This window comes from Podarcis liolepis (genome assembly GCF_965112155.1).
Source record: "Podarcis liolepis genome assembly, chromosome: 9".
Lineage (NCBI taxonomy): Eukaryota > Metazoa > Chordata > Lepidosauria > Squamata > Lacertidae > Podarcis > Podarcis liolepis.
In genome coordinates this window covers 66568535-66583456 of record NC_139564.1, presented here as the reverse complement: position 1 = coordinate 66583456, position 14922 = coordinate 66568535, and the positions used below count along the sequence as shown (strand labels likewise).

Here is a 14922-nt window from a genome sequence, read left to right as displayed (position 1 = left end):
ACTGTTGCTTCCCTCTTGTTAAATAGACTTATTAGCTTGAAGGGGGTGTAATTTGGATTGGTGGAAGTGCTTTTCAGTGTGATCCGAATTAAACAACCTGAAAGGAGCCTTCAAGCTGCAAGGGGGAAAACTTTCTAACTCTTCAAGATCTTCCAAGTCAAGGCAGAAGGGAAAATGCTTCTGCAGTTAATGGTCCTTCTCTCATCAGTTTCTTGCCATGAGTTCTTAGACTGTAAAGCCACTACCTGTACAGTAATCTATTTTCATTTTCTTGCTTCTCTCTGGGTGACCCCTTCACATTACTGTACTAGTTGGTCTTCGGTCACAAATTTTGCTACTGATAAGTAGCATGAGATAAGTCATGGTCGGTTTTAGAAACTGAGATATGAAAGCTAGGAGCTAAATGGCACCTTAAGCCTAGGTTATGGGCGCAATAACGGAATGTCAAGGTGTGATTTTTTAATAACAAGAATACAAAGCTGAAAATGAATGAACTGCAGTGAAAACATTGTGTTCATTTTTCACATGTCCTTCCCCTAATCTAGTCCTTCCCCTAATTCCCCCCCCCCCAATATTCTTAAAATGATCTCTTCTCCAGCCTTAAGAGAGTAGCTGGAAGTGGGGAGGCAGGAAAAGTTCCTCCTTTCCTTCCACTCTGCAGTTTTAATCTGAAATCTTAGGGTGCTGTACTGCGCCCAGAGCTCAGAAACTGCTCGCGCTAATGAAATTCCCTGTTGCAAAATGCGCCTAGAACAATGGGAGTTTTGAACACTGGCCATGGTCAAATTGCACCATTCCTATGTGCCTGCATAACAGATTGCTTTGGGATTTTAATGAAGTCATTGATACAACCTTCTCTTTCTGTAAAATGCATTATGCAAATATTAGCATCGCCACTAACATTTTGGTGCCTGGAAAACTGATAGTGAAGAATTACATAACTAAATTTGTGGTACATCTGAACAACAGGTTTAATTTTAAATTTGGTGCATTCAACTCTTTCGTAGGAGGTAGCATATTTCTGTTGAATTGTGTTGCCTAGATATTAGGTGGTAAATGATTACCAGATGGTGAGGACAGTGTGTGTAATGGGGATCCTCATTTACCACTCACTTGTCTTACAAGTGTGGTGTTTACGACTTTTCATCACTACACTTCAAAGGAAACCCTGGCTAGCCACTTGTCATATCAGAGGGTGGACTTACCACCTGCATCATGTTGGCTCATAACTCTTTTTTTCCAGCCTCAGCTATCACAGAGATAGCAGCTGCTACCTTTATGTACCAGGGGTTATACTTCCCTTTACACATTGATGTACCAATGTACACAAATTGATATGGCAGAGAAGATTTTAATATGTGAACTGGCCCATAGAGCAGTTGTACATAAGATGTAGAAAACTGCACTTAAACAGAAACAGCTGAGACAGACTTTGTCCTTTCTCTTGTATATATATTGTCACAGTAAGGTGCTTTTTTTTGTGAAGATGATTTTGTTGTTGTGGCAGTATTGCCCATACTGTATACAGTGGTACCTCTGGTTACGTACTTAATTCGTTCCGGAGGTCCGTTCTTAACCTGAAACTGTTCTTAACCTGAAGCACCACTTTAGCTAATGGGGCCTCCTGCTGCCGCTGCACTGCCGGAGCACGATTCCTGTTCTCATCCTGAAGCAAAGTTCTTAACCTGAAGCACTATTTCTGGGTTAGCGGAGTCTGTAACCTGAAGCGTATGTAACCTGAAGTGCATGTAACCCGAGGTACCACTGTCCATTGCCTACAGCAAATAGCATGTTAGGTTTGGGTTGTGTTTTTACAAATTGTTTGCTCATAGATAACAGTAGGACAAAAGAAATATATGTACACATTTCTGTTCCATTTATTTCCCATTTTCCCATTTTATTCTGCCTACAACCCTAACATGAGCTGAGAAAGAAACTGGCAAAAAAGGCACCCAAATAGGTTAATGGGTGAGTTGGGATTTGAAGCTGGATCTTTCCTAGTTCTATGCTAATGGCAGCTGTGTCTGTCCAACCACTTCCAGCTCTTAGAGTGCAATTCTGTATGTCTGCTCGGAAACAAGTCTCATTGTGTGGTCAATGGGGTTTATTTCCAGGTAAGTGGGAATAGGATTGCGGCCTTAGAACCGTTTTGGTCTTCAGCCTACATTCCAAAAGTCAGATAAAAAACCCTTCAGTCGTGATGCATAAATTACAGTAATTGTCTTTACAGATGGAATTGATTTGGAAAACAGCTACTAAGCTGCGGCTGTAGAGAACATGTTATTGCACTGATTTACTAGCTTCCCTGTCGAATACCAGGGCAAATCCAGGGTATCAGCCTACGTCTTGAAAGTCCTTAATGGAACTGGCTCTGGTTACATGTAAGGACAAACTCTCCTGTGTTAGCATGACCTCCTTGAACAGCTGTGTTAAGTTTAAATACAATGGAACCAGTGACATGATGGGAAGCTTGTTTTAAAGGGGGCTTTTGGAGTTGACTATTCAAAGAAGAGATTGACTCTCTGCAAACTGACCTAATTGTACTGGTCTTGCCACTTTCCCTCTTTTTACTCTCTTGCTGTTTTGTGATCTCAATTTCCTGCTGGTGTTTTCACAGAGGTGGCAGCGTTAGTGTGCTGCTCATTGGGAATCATGGAGTTAAAGATTATGTTCCCTTGCCATACATCCAGACAATTTTAACTTCCCCCAGATGTGTTTCATTGGCCTCTGTTTCTTTATGGTGCATGGAGTAGTTAGCATGGGAGTGTGTGATTGTTTTATAGGCATGTTCGGTATGATTCTTAAGAGTTCTCTTAATCAGGAAGGCTAAGAGACAAACATGCTGTGGTTTTAGGTTTTCTGAAGTGCATTGGCTCCTGCATTGGGCTCAGAGGTATTTCTGTGCACCTGGAGGTGCTCTCTCCCTCCCTCATCCCCAATATTGGGCTTTCTTCCCGTTTATTACTGACCATTAGTGATTGTATTGTGATTTGTATTTTTACTACTCCCCCCCCCTTTTGTTAAAAATGGTGTGTGCTGTGGCCTAGATTGCCCTGTGTCTTTCAATCTTTAAATTGCTACTCTTCTATTTTCCATACTAGGCTTTTCATGTGCACAAAAAATTATGATCTTTGCACCATTTTTTCACATTTTTTGAAAAGAGCCTCTTATTTAAACCAATGTTTGACATCTATATTTTTGGTGTTTTCTTGCTTTTCAACATCATCTTGTTTCTCTCGCTGCTTGACTTGTGTGATTGTGTTAGTGACACATTGCATCTGTCATCATGATATCAAAGATGCCCATAAACAAAATTCTGTGACGTTTGTCTCAGAATTGGTTCTCTTAGAGAAAATGAACCTGGCATACATACTTCAGTTATTTCCAGACCAGATGACTGCGCTGTTCTGTATATGGGGGCTATCTTGTGAAATTCTGACATATTGTCTTTAAAATGTCCGTTAGTCTAAAATGTGGCAGCTGGACTCCTGAGTGTTGGCTAATCATTGGCATGTTTAACTCCAATCTTGTTTCAGCTTGATTGGTTCCCTTTGTTTTTTGAAAGTCTTTAAATGGTCTTGATCTGCCATGCAGACCTGCCCAGGCTTTAAGAACTTCCTTGGAGTCCTTACCACCATTTTGGGCTGTTAAATGAGTGAGCATAAGAGATGTGGCTGTTTTAGTGATGGTGCCAATGCTATGGCTCATCTTCAGTGGTGATCTCTCTGGCTCCCTCTTTTGGTCCATTCAGACACAAATAGAAAACACTTTTACTTGGCAGTAATGTATAATTCAATTGCTTTTCAAAAATTATTTTTAACATGATTACTGCTTTTTCAGATTACGTTGTTCTAAGTTGCTTTTTCTTCATTCCCTTTTTGTAACTGTGTTTATTTTATTTGCTTATAAATATATTGTACTTCTCTTCATCTTAACTGCTGGGTGTTCTATGGGCAGAAGAACAGTAAAAAAAATTAATAGCAAGAATAATATTGATATTTTAACGGCATTCTTTTAACCTTAAGTAAAATAGAACATAGGTATGTTGTTAAGAATTACATTTTTTCAACTTTTATCAATCCCCACCCCAGCTATAATTAAACTGGCCTTTATTTTTCATAAAATGACTTGTTTCTTAATTTCAAACTGTTCGCTGTTTTCCCTTCATGTTCTTCACTCTTGAATGCCTTCAGGAACTTGATCTGTGAGCGGTATCAAGTGTTCTTTCGACAAATGCTCAAGGGAACCGACACTGTTTTCCGCTCTCCTGTATAAAAAAGCACATAATGTTTTACATGAGAAAAATAGCACCTATTTGTCCATTATACAATTAAGAGGGTTATGAGGAACAAGTTGTGTAAAAAGTAAGTCCAGTGTCTTAGGAATAAACTTTTAATTACAAAACGTTGGGTCCTCTTTAGTGGATGCCTCGTGTCTGTGACCATAGTTGGTACTTACTTTGGTGAGGACTGCAAGTGAGAACCAATCGCTCCCACTGCTACAATACAGATTCCCTGATTGTGTGTGTGTGTAATAGAATGGGGTTTGACATACTTTAGAATCTAGATTTTATTTGCAATGTGGTACCCCTGCACATTTAATTTATGGGTGTATTTACCCTACCTTTCACAAAGCGGTCTTAAGGAGTTTACAGTAAAAACATAAGAAAATAAGCAATGACACAAATAACCATAAAAGCAGCAAATAAACCTGTAAACAGAAACCAATAAAGCCAGAAGTTATGACCAAAATAAAAACAACAGATAAAAGATAAATAGCTGTGGCTCCAATGCCATTAAGAACCATTAAAGGTACCTGAGAACAGAACTGCTTGGTGCTTAACAAGTAATGAGGCTACTTCTCAAAAACAACCTCATCTACAACGTGTTGTAGTTGTCAACACTGGATTCTAATAGAACATTGATATCTGTAGCCAGAGAAGAGATGCAGCTGATATCCCCAGTGAAACTGATTAAAAGCAGCATTTTGTCATTTTTGCATCATCACAAAGGTTTAGCCTCTGTTGTGACTAAATATGATTCAAAGTATGGGGCAATTCAATGTATGTTTGTGAAGAGATATGAAATTTAGTGCTGGTAACTTGCAGCTTACGTGAGGGTTTGCTTTTGAGGGTTTTTGTGTAAACACAAAACCATGGAAAGCCAGGAACATCCAGAACCTTCCCTCTGCATGACCATCCCTACTTGTCGGGAACAGGCATTGCCCCCCGCATCTTGCTTACTAAACTCTGTAAAGGATGGGCAACCCTCCATGGCCCTCACATGACCTTCCCAAAGTCCAGTAAGTGAGACGGAGGGCTTTAAAAAATCCCTCCAGAGCAGGTTTTACTGTGACCGGCAGGAAAATACAAATGGAGAGCTAGAAAACCCACTGTGGAAAGAGCTTCTTCTGGCCACTGAGCCCCAAGCGACAACAAAGGATGCAAAAGTCCCCTAGTCTGTGTACCCGCTCTTTCAGAGGGTGGTTAACTCCATCAAAAGGAGTCAGCCTTCCAACACAAGAAGTCCCAACAGTGGAGGAATGGCAGATGAAGATGATGGACTTTTCGGAGCTAGCCGACCTGACTGGAAGAGTCCGCGACCAGAAGGAGGAGGAGTACCAGGAGGAATGGATGAAATTCAAAGACTATTTAGTTAAATCTGCTAAGATAACTTAATTGGAAAAACTTGCAGATACCAGATAGGCCTAGGATTTAAATATGTGATGTTAGAGAATAATATCTTTAAAGTTAAAATGAAAAGGAAAAAAGATGTTAAGTGATTGAGCTAATTTTATGAGAAAATTGGTTTTGGAAAACTGTTACAATGAAATACACTGAAATTCAGCTAGGGGGATTTGAGGAAGTCACTTAACAATGTTACTAAGATTGGATTAATTACAGTTAAGATGTTTGTTTGTTTAAAAATTCTGGAAAATCAACAATTTTTTTTTTTGGAAAAACAAAACAAAAACCAAAGGAGGCAGCTTTCCACCCATGCGGTCCAGGGAACCACCCACTAACAGTGCCTCAGTCTTGTTTGGATTGCGCTTCAGTTTGTTGGCTCTCATCCAGTCCGTTGCCAAAGACAGTAATGGTCCAGCGAAAGTAAGGCCATGTGCCATCTGCATATTGCTGACAACTTCATGTTGATGTTAAACAGCATGGGGGATAAAATTGAATCCTTAGGAACCCACATTGAGAGCACCACAGGGCCGAAGAGCACACCCCAAGCGTCACCCTCTGGCAATGACCATCCAAGTAGGACCACAAAGCTGTGCCATCCACCCATAACTCAAGACAGCTGCTCCAGAAGGCTATCATGCTCGATGGTATTGAAAGACGCTGAGAGGTCAAGGAAAATGAAGACATTTCCCCTGTCTGTCTCCTGACAGAGGTCATCATACAGGGCGACCAAAGCTGTTAATTAAAACTTAATTAGAGGACTTCCTTTCTGGATAAGCTGTCATTTAATAGCAATAACTTAGATTTCCTCTGTGGTATACAATATGTTTCCTGCAGGAAAATAAATTGAAAGCACATTTAAGACTGAGGGCCTTGTCGGATGCCAAGAACTAATTTACTCAGAATGCTTAAATACTTCTCCTTTCCCTCGTTTTCTGCAGAACCTTTTGTGGGGGAGAATGCTTTGTGCTGTGCAAGGAAATTCAGACAGGTCATAACAGCACAGGCTGGCATAAGAACATACAAAGAGCTCTGCTGGATCAGACCAAGGGCCTTTTGGATCCAAAATTCTGTTCTTATAGCCCACAATTTCTGTTTGTGGAAGGAAGAAAATTAAGAAGGACTTGTGGCACCTAGTAGTACAGTCGGGGAGCTACTGGTGACCCACTGGTACCACCTCACCACTGCCCAACTTCCTCTTTAACTGCACGGCTGCTTCTACTTCCTTTATTTGCATTTCTGGCATTTCTACCTCCTCTTGTCCCCAGCTCTCTGCAGGGAGATCCCACTTAGCTGTTCTGCCCAAAACATAGTATTATAGGATGAAGAAGCTTGGACTGCTTCTAGTCTATTGTAATGGGTGCTTCCTGCAAATTTGTTCTACACTCTTGCACTACACATTGTGTGTGGACTTTCCCACCTCCCACCCCCGCTATTGTATGTTTGTATGAAAAACACTCATGTTGGAGAAGCTATTAACAGCCACTTCCCAGTAATAAGTTATTTTGTACTTGCTGCCTTTTAGTTTCTTACCCCTCTTTATTATTATTCCCCCCTTTTAAGTAACCTTTTATTGGATTTTATAAACAACGATCATAGGAATAATAAACTGTATAAAAAAGACCAAGTCTTTGAATGTCATTTGTGCATCGCAAAAATAGCATAATAAATTTGCAATAATATCTACAACATATTATTCATTATTAGTGGTTAGTGTACAAGTCTTTGGTTTAAATAAACCAAGTGGAGTGGATTAAATAAAAACAGCAAGTGGAAACAGGATAGAAATGCTTGGCTCTCTTGTTTAAAGCTTCCTATCTTTATTATTATTATTCACACACTCCTGTGTGTGTGTGTGTGTATGAATGAATATGAAGCCTAGAATTGCCACTCATGAGGGTCATTCTTACCTGATTAACATGTGACTGAAGAAGAGGCCAGGGATTTGATGAGCAAAAGCTATGTTAACTGATTCAGCCTGCGTGGCCCAATGTTCTTGTACGCTCTGTAGTGGCATTGTTGTGAAGCATTTCCCATGCTATACAGGAGTGTGTGAGTTGCAGTTCCTGGCATGTTGCTCACCAATCCTCAACCTGTATAAATAAAAGACCACTAAGAGTGGTTTGGACCGAAAAAGGTCACAACTTTATTGAATACAGATGAAAGAGGTTTGGCTTGGGCATGGGGCAATCGGAATACTTCTGGCTTGCCCACCAGAAGTGATTCGTAGGTCAATTCAGGTGTGGATTCCTAAGACTTACATCAAATAGGGTGACCCCCACAGGGACCACTGTCTGGGAGAGTGCCTTTAGCCCTGGCCCTGCCTGGGCACGTGGACATGTCCACTCCCCTCCCTGAATTCCTTTAATGGGATGCCCCAGCATTTGGAGGGGCAGGTGGAGACTACAACACCCCCCCATCCAAAATAAAGGATTGCCCCAATGCGCAACCCAGTTGTGATGATTGCTGTGAAGTAGGCCAAACCACTGGGCTGGAGCCAATTTGCCTGGTGGACAAATTCGTACCCGGCCCCATAAAACGGCAACCACCGTAGCCACAGCAAAGTCCTTGACTATGAGCTTGAACCAAGGGCGGGCGGGCAGGGAATACGACAAAGTAAAAGCAGATAGGGCCCCAGGTGAGAGCTGTTTAAATAGCCATGGAGCAGACAGACCGCTTTGTCAGCTCCACATCCTGGCCCAGTCTGTGTCCAAGCCTGCATCCTCATTCGCCAAACCAGGATGCAAGCCAGGATCTGGCTCCTGATAGGCAGTGGGGGCTTATGGCTCTGCCACCTATCAGGAAGGGGCACTGATGTCATGATTCCCTTGTCAGGGTCCCAGGGGAGCCCCAGCTGTTCTGCAGTGCCACCACACCGAAAGGGTAAGCGGACTTGGGGCTATGACAGTTCAGTAGCATGGAACTTGGGCCCTACTATATTATGAACTGAGATTAATAATTCCTAAAAACTTGAAAGTAACGTTTCGTTTCCTCCATTTCCCTCTTGAAGCCCAAATTGTTAAGAATTGTTTCTGATTTTTGTCCTTTAGATCCTTGCCATTTACTGAGTCCACCATGTTTCACCGAGGAAGATAAATACAGCCTGGAAGCCCTTCGCACAATTCATAAACAAATGGATGATGACAAAGATGGGGGCATTGAAGTAGATGAAAGTGACGAGGTACGTGAAGAAAATATATTACTCTGAGTATCTTCCTTAAAAATGGAATTTTGTATGAAAAGGAGCACATAAACAATTAACTTACCACTGTTTTGTTGTACCCCTTGCAGCTATGGAATTTATGCTTTACATTAGTGGTGTAGCTTTTCTGGAAAATTTTGAACCAGAAATTTTGCTGGTATTCTACAAATGATCTAATTTACTTGTATTAGGAAGCAAAACAAGATCCTTTGAAACTTCCATACTCGTCTAAGCTCATATTTACAATTGTCGTCCGTTCATTGCTACTAATGAACTTACAAAGAAGAAAATTTTGCTTACCATTTATAGTCAAATATATTGAAATAGACCAATTCAGCTGTCTATGAAACATATCAATCCTTTTGAGATCTTCCCTGAAGATATCCCCCTCCCGCTTTCCCCCCTCCCCGAATTTGCCCCCTCCGCCCTGAGATCTTCCCTGAAGATATCCCCCTCCCTCCTTCCCCCTCCCCGGATATGCCCCCTCCCCCCTGAGATCTTCCCTGAAGATATCCCCCTCCCTCCTCCCCCCCTCCCCCCTGTGTCCCCCTCAGACCTTGTCCCCCTCCTTTGCTCCCTCTCCCTTCAGCCCACCCCCGAATATGCCCCCTGTCCCCTGAAACCCTTCCCCCCCATCACTCCCGGAAAAGATCCTTCCGTATGTCCCCTTCCCCCCCTCTAAGAGACCCTTTTTTGCACCCCTCCCAGCTCCAACCTTACCCCTGATACCCTTCTACAGCCCGGAACACTGGGCTGAGTGCGACTAAGCTGCAGTTGTTGGTAAGTATGACATTCCAATGGGTTATTGTCTGCCCAGGTGCTAATCTGCAAAAGAACCTGCAGAGCTGCACAGAGGCAGCCTTGTCAATATAATGATAGTTGCTTCCCCAAAGAAGCAGAAACTATGAGAGAGAGTAAACAATCTTTACACAACCATAGTGATGTAAAGTATTATGCCAAAATAAGTGCCAAGTTTTAAGACTAAACAGTAATCTACATTTTAGCAGACTAAGTATTTTGATTTACTTTGCAATAAGAAAATGTTACCGAATTCTATTTTTAGTAAACTGTATGGAGATTATTAGTGAAGTAGAGAACAAGGGAAATAGAAATGGAAGAGAATCTTGCTGGATTTTCTGTGCTTACTTTGACAAAGCACTGCTTTTAAAAAGTTTTGAGTAGGAGTGCCAAGTCTTCAGCTTATACAGCTGTCCATAGTGTATTACTGTCACTGCTTTTCTTACCCTGCTACAGCTGTTTGCTTTTTTCATATACAATTTTGCATCATATCACTTCATAGGAAACTCTACTATTTTCACGAGCCTCTTTAAGGATCGTTAGTCTATTAAAAAGTTTTGTTAGCGGGCCAAGAACATGCTTTCTTTAAAAACACCAAATTAACCTCTACAATTTAGTCATGTTAAATTTTCAAAATTTAGCCATACTTTGATGACAACTATTTGGCATTAAAAACAATGCTGTGAAAAGTTTGGCAGTTCAGTTGTAACTAGTAGTGCAGAGAAAATAACACATGGACTTTTTATAGCATAGGGATTGTGAATGTTAGCAAACAATTGGGGAGAATCTTATGCATTTTCAGGCGCAATTGTTACTATAACTGGAAAAGAATAGCACTGTGCCCGATGGGGAAGTGGAAAGTTCACTTGTAACCAGTAGTGCAGAGAAAATAACACAGAAGTCTAAACATGGAGTTTTTATAGGATAGGGATTGTGAATGTTAACAAACATTCTGGGAGAATGTCATGCATTTTCAAGCACAATTGCTACTATACCTCTGGGGGGAAAATAGCACTGCCTGATGGGGAAGTGAGAAATGTTCACATTCATTTTAATGCTGTCAGAAACAAAGTTGCACATTTAGGAATACAGAATGTAGGGCAGGGTACAGGAAAGCTGCCGATGGTACGAACTTGACCCTTACTCCTCGGTCTCCAGCATGTCCTGGCCTCCAGTGTAGCAGTCACTATGAAAGGCAGTAGAAGGTGTGAATTGCTCAGCTGCTTCTGCTCCTCTTGATTTAGGGCAGCTTGTATAACAAGGTTGGAGGTGTAAGGAGGAGGCATTTTGAGTCCTCCCCTCTCTCCCATGCTATGGACAGACTTTATGCTAAAGCAGACTAGAAAAAGTGGGGTGAACTTAAATGCTGTATGTTTTCAACTCATGCCACAGAGTATAAACAACTATTTTAAGATACAGTGGTACCTCGTGTGACGTTAACATAAGAGAGAGTGCTGGAGGTAAATACCGTATTTTTCGCTCTATAGGACGCACTTTTTCCCTCCAAAAATTAAGGGGAAATGTGTGTGCGTCCTGTAGAGCGAATGCAGGCTGCGCAGCTAAGCCCAAAGCCACAACAGGGAGACGGAGCGCTGCGGAGCGCTCCATCTCGCTGTTCTAGCATGGGGATGGCTGCGCACAAAGCCTCTGCAGGGCAGCGGGGTGACTTCACCCCGCTGTCCTGCAGAGACTAGCAAGGCTGTTCCCAAGCCAGAACAGCAAGACAGAGGGCTCCGTCTCGCTCTTCTAGCTTGGGGATGGCTGCGGGCAAAGGAAGGCTGTTCCCAAGCCAGAACAGCGAGACGGAGAGGTCCGTCTCGCTCTTCTAGCTTGGGAATGGTTGCACGCAAAGCCTCTGCAGGGCAGCGGGGTGCTGCGCTCCAAAGACTTCAGGGATCTTCAGCACTTTCCCCTCACCAGCCCCACAAGCTCGGGTGAATGCACCTTGTTTTAGAGGGGGAGAACAAGAACCCCCCCCCCTGTTCTCCTCCTCCTGTGGTCCGGTGCGTCCTATGGTCTGGTGTGTCCTATAGAGTGAAAAATACGGTAGTTAAACAGGTTGCCCAGTCAGGACCTAGGGGGGTGGAGTCAGCGGGACTATAAAACAAGTTATGGGTGGAGTTCGTTGGGAGTTGTTGGTGGGTAGTTGGTTGGTTTTAGTGGGATGGCTGGTTGGGAAAGGCAGTTGGTAATAGAGAGACAGTTAGGGCAGTGGGTTCTTGAGTGTGGGGAGGTAGAAGAGATAGAGAGAGGAAAATAAGACTAAGAAAGTAAAGAGTAACCACGTTTGGAATGGCGTAAATGTTTGTGTCTGAAATAAAATACACTCTTCTTTATTAATTGAGAAGCTGACTGAGACTGAAGTGATTTTACCAGGGAGGACCTGGTTGGTGGCAGCGGATTAGTGGTGTACGGGTCAATAGTCCGTGAGATGACCTGGGGCTCCGTACGAACGCCACACCTCGGTTTAAGAACAGCCCTGTTTACGAACTATTCAGTAGTGTTCAAAAGTGGAAGTAGTGTTCCGGTTTGCGAACTTTTCTTCGGTCTACAAACGGAAGCCGAACGGTGGAAGGGCACTGGCGGCGGGAAGCCTCATTAGGGAAAGCGCACCTTGGTTTAAGAACAGCTTTGGTTTAAGAACAGACTTCTGGAACGGATTAAGTTCGTAAACCAAGGTACCACTGTACCAGTTCATTGAAACTGCAGAAGGGAAGACTGCTCTTACGTTGATGTCCTGCTTGCTGTGGCCACAGACTAGATGGGGCATTGATCTGTTCCAGCAAGCTCTTCTAACTGGGTTTACTGAGCATTTGAGCAGCTTTTATAGGATAATAAAAACAAATCACAAATTGACATCCCTTATGTATGTGATTTAGCATCCCCCCACTTTTCCCATAGTTGATAGAAGGTATTTGGGGAAAAAATATGTCTGAGACTCTGGAAAGCTGTCTCCCAAGAAGAATCAACAATCTGACTCTATAAAGCGGGTTCATATACTGTACAGATTTCCATGCTGCATTCAATGTGTGAATATTAAGGAAAAACAGTTAATGCTTATTTCAATGAACTTACATTTATTGATCCAAATTGAGCTTGGAAATGGCCACATAGCAATTGATTTTTCTGGCAATAGTGCTCATTTGACAATACTACTCCAATTCAAGACAATTTTGTGTTAAAGCTTTAATTTACGATTTTTTAAAAAAAACCTAACTCTATGTCATTACATATCAAATGAAGAGAGTTTGTTGGAAACATTTAGCAAAGCCTACATAGGAGTGTTGGAATGTTGTCCTCTAAACCATTGTTTTCAGCTTTCTTAACACTCCTATGTATGCTATATGGGGTTCTGTTTTGTCTATTTATTTTGTGCTTTTGTCTTAATGTTGCTAGATTTCTCCTACTTTCATGGAACATGGGTTGCAGATTAAAAATAAATAAATCCAAAGCAGCTTTCTATCGGTCATCCAACTAAAACAACTAAAAAGCACAAATTAAATTGACAAAGCAGAACCCCATACAGCATTAAAAATATATTAGTCATTCAACCTGGCTAACCCTGCCAAAGAGATGGGCAGAGCCCATTCCATTGATTTAGCTGAAAGGCTAGCTCTAGTTGGCTTCTCTCTGTGAACTATTTACATTTCATTATAAGTTTAAGAACTGTTGCCTAAGTTTGTTTTTTTCCTTTTCCTTCTCCATCTCTCTGCAGATGGAGAATGTCTTGATTTTAATCTGTGTATGCCACTTACCGTATTTTTCCATGTATAAGAGTAGGGTTGTTTCCTAAAAACTAATGTCGGCAATTAGGGGCGTCTTATACACGGATACATCTCCCCCATTTTCTTAAATCTGAGCCCTCAAAAATAGGGGGCGTCTTATACATAGGGGTGTCTTATGCATGGAAAAATACGGTAAATTGTGTTTATTAATTATTAATAATAAAAGCAGAAAATTGTAAATAATTATTTAAAATGAAAAGTTTTAGGGTTATAGCCAATGCTAGTCCTACTCAGAGTAGACATATTGACAAGCCCCTCATTGGGGGCAAAGATTCCTATATTGCAGGGGGTTGGACTAGATGACCCTCGTGTTCCCTTCCAACTCTACAACTCGATGCTTCTATTGTATTAATTAATATTAATGGGCACGACTAACTTAAGTCCCCCCCCCGTCTACTCTGAGTAGCACTTCGGTGGAAATATCCCTTAAACTGTCATCTTAAAAAGACAATATTTGTGCCTCACAGATCTGCTTGGGAAGTTATTCCACAGACAAGGTCCAACACTGGAAAGGTTGTCTTTTTGATGGCCACCCTTCTAACCACTAAAGCCTGGCCCACCTGGAGGGAGAATCCCAGAAGCAGATCTGAAAAACTGGGTAGGCACAACTACCTCTGTACCAAGCCATTTAGAACATTAAAGCTTCTTTAATTGTGCCTGGAGTAACATTGGAAGCCAGTGATAAGACTGGAAGACGGATGAGATATTTAGGCCGGCACGTTCTAGTTAATAATCTAGCTGCTATGTTCTGAAGCAGCTAAAGGTTTTCAGATAGTCTCCAAAGGCAACCTCCCCTACCACACTAGTAATCTAGTGTGAATAAATGTATAAAACATATACCTGCCTAGGAAGCTCCTGGCTAGTAAATGTGCTCGCGTCACTGGATTTGAGCATCTAGTGAAAGTGCTAGATCGTATAGGAACCTGGAGATACATTGAGGCTTCCAACATGCTCTTTAAGGATGAGTGCAACTCCATCCAGAACAGGTCAGATGTCATGTCCACGGCATCCTGATCTAGATTAAGCCTCAGTTTCTTAGACCAGGGCATTGTTCTTTCTTGGCACCTGTTCATAATTTCCACTGCTTTTCCTTGTTCAGATGAAAAGGAGAAATAGCATCCTAATGATCCCTTACTCCAAATATCAGAAAAATCTCACCCTGCAGCTCCACCAACATTTTCAATAGGATGGGGACTGGTCTAGAAGCCTGGGGAACACATAGCAGTGAACTACTTTGTCCTCAGCTCCACTTTCTTGAATACACCCACCGGAGAAGAGTAAACATGAACATATTCATCCCAGAGAGGTGGTCTCAAAAGAAACCTTTCATACTGAGAAGCAGATGCACACCCCTGTCCTTATCGTTTTGCATGCCACCCACAGAATGACCAAGGTAGTTTCTGTGCCACATCTGAGCTGGAAGCCAGATTGAAATGGGTCCACGTAATCGGTAT

General features: G+C 42.0%; 1 protein-coding gene across 1 annotated transcript in view; it reads left to right on the top strand.

Annotated features, from left to right (window-relative positions):
- STIM2 (stromal interaction molecule 2) overlaps positions 1–14922 on the top strand; it is a 73707-nt gene that overhangs the window by 24979 nt on the left and 33806 nt on the right. The window contains exon 2 of the mRNA XM_083459891.1: positions 8734–8864. Within this exon, the coding sequence (XP_083316017.1) occupies positions 8734–8864 (131 nt within the window). The remainder of the gene's footprint in view (positions 1–8733; positions 8865–14922) is intronic.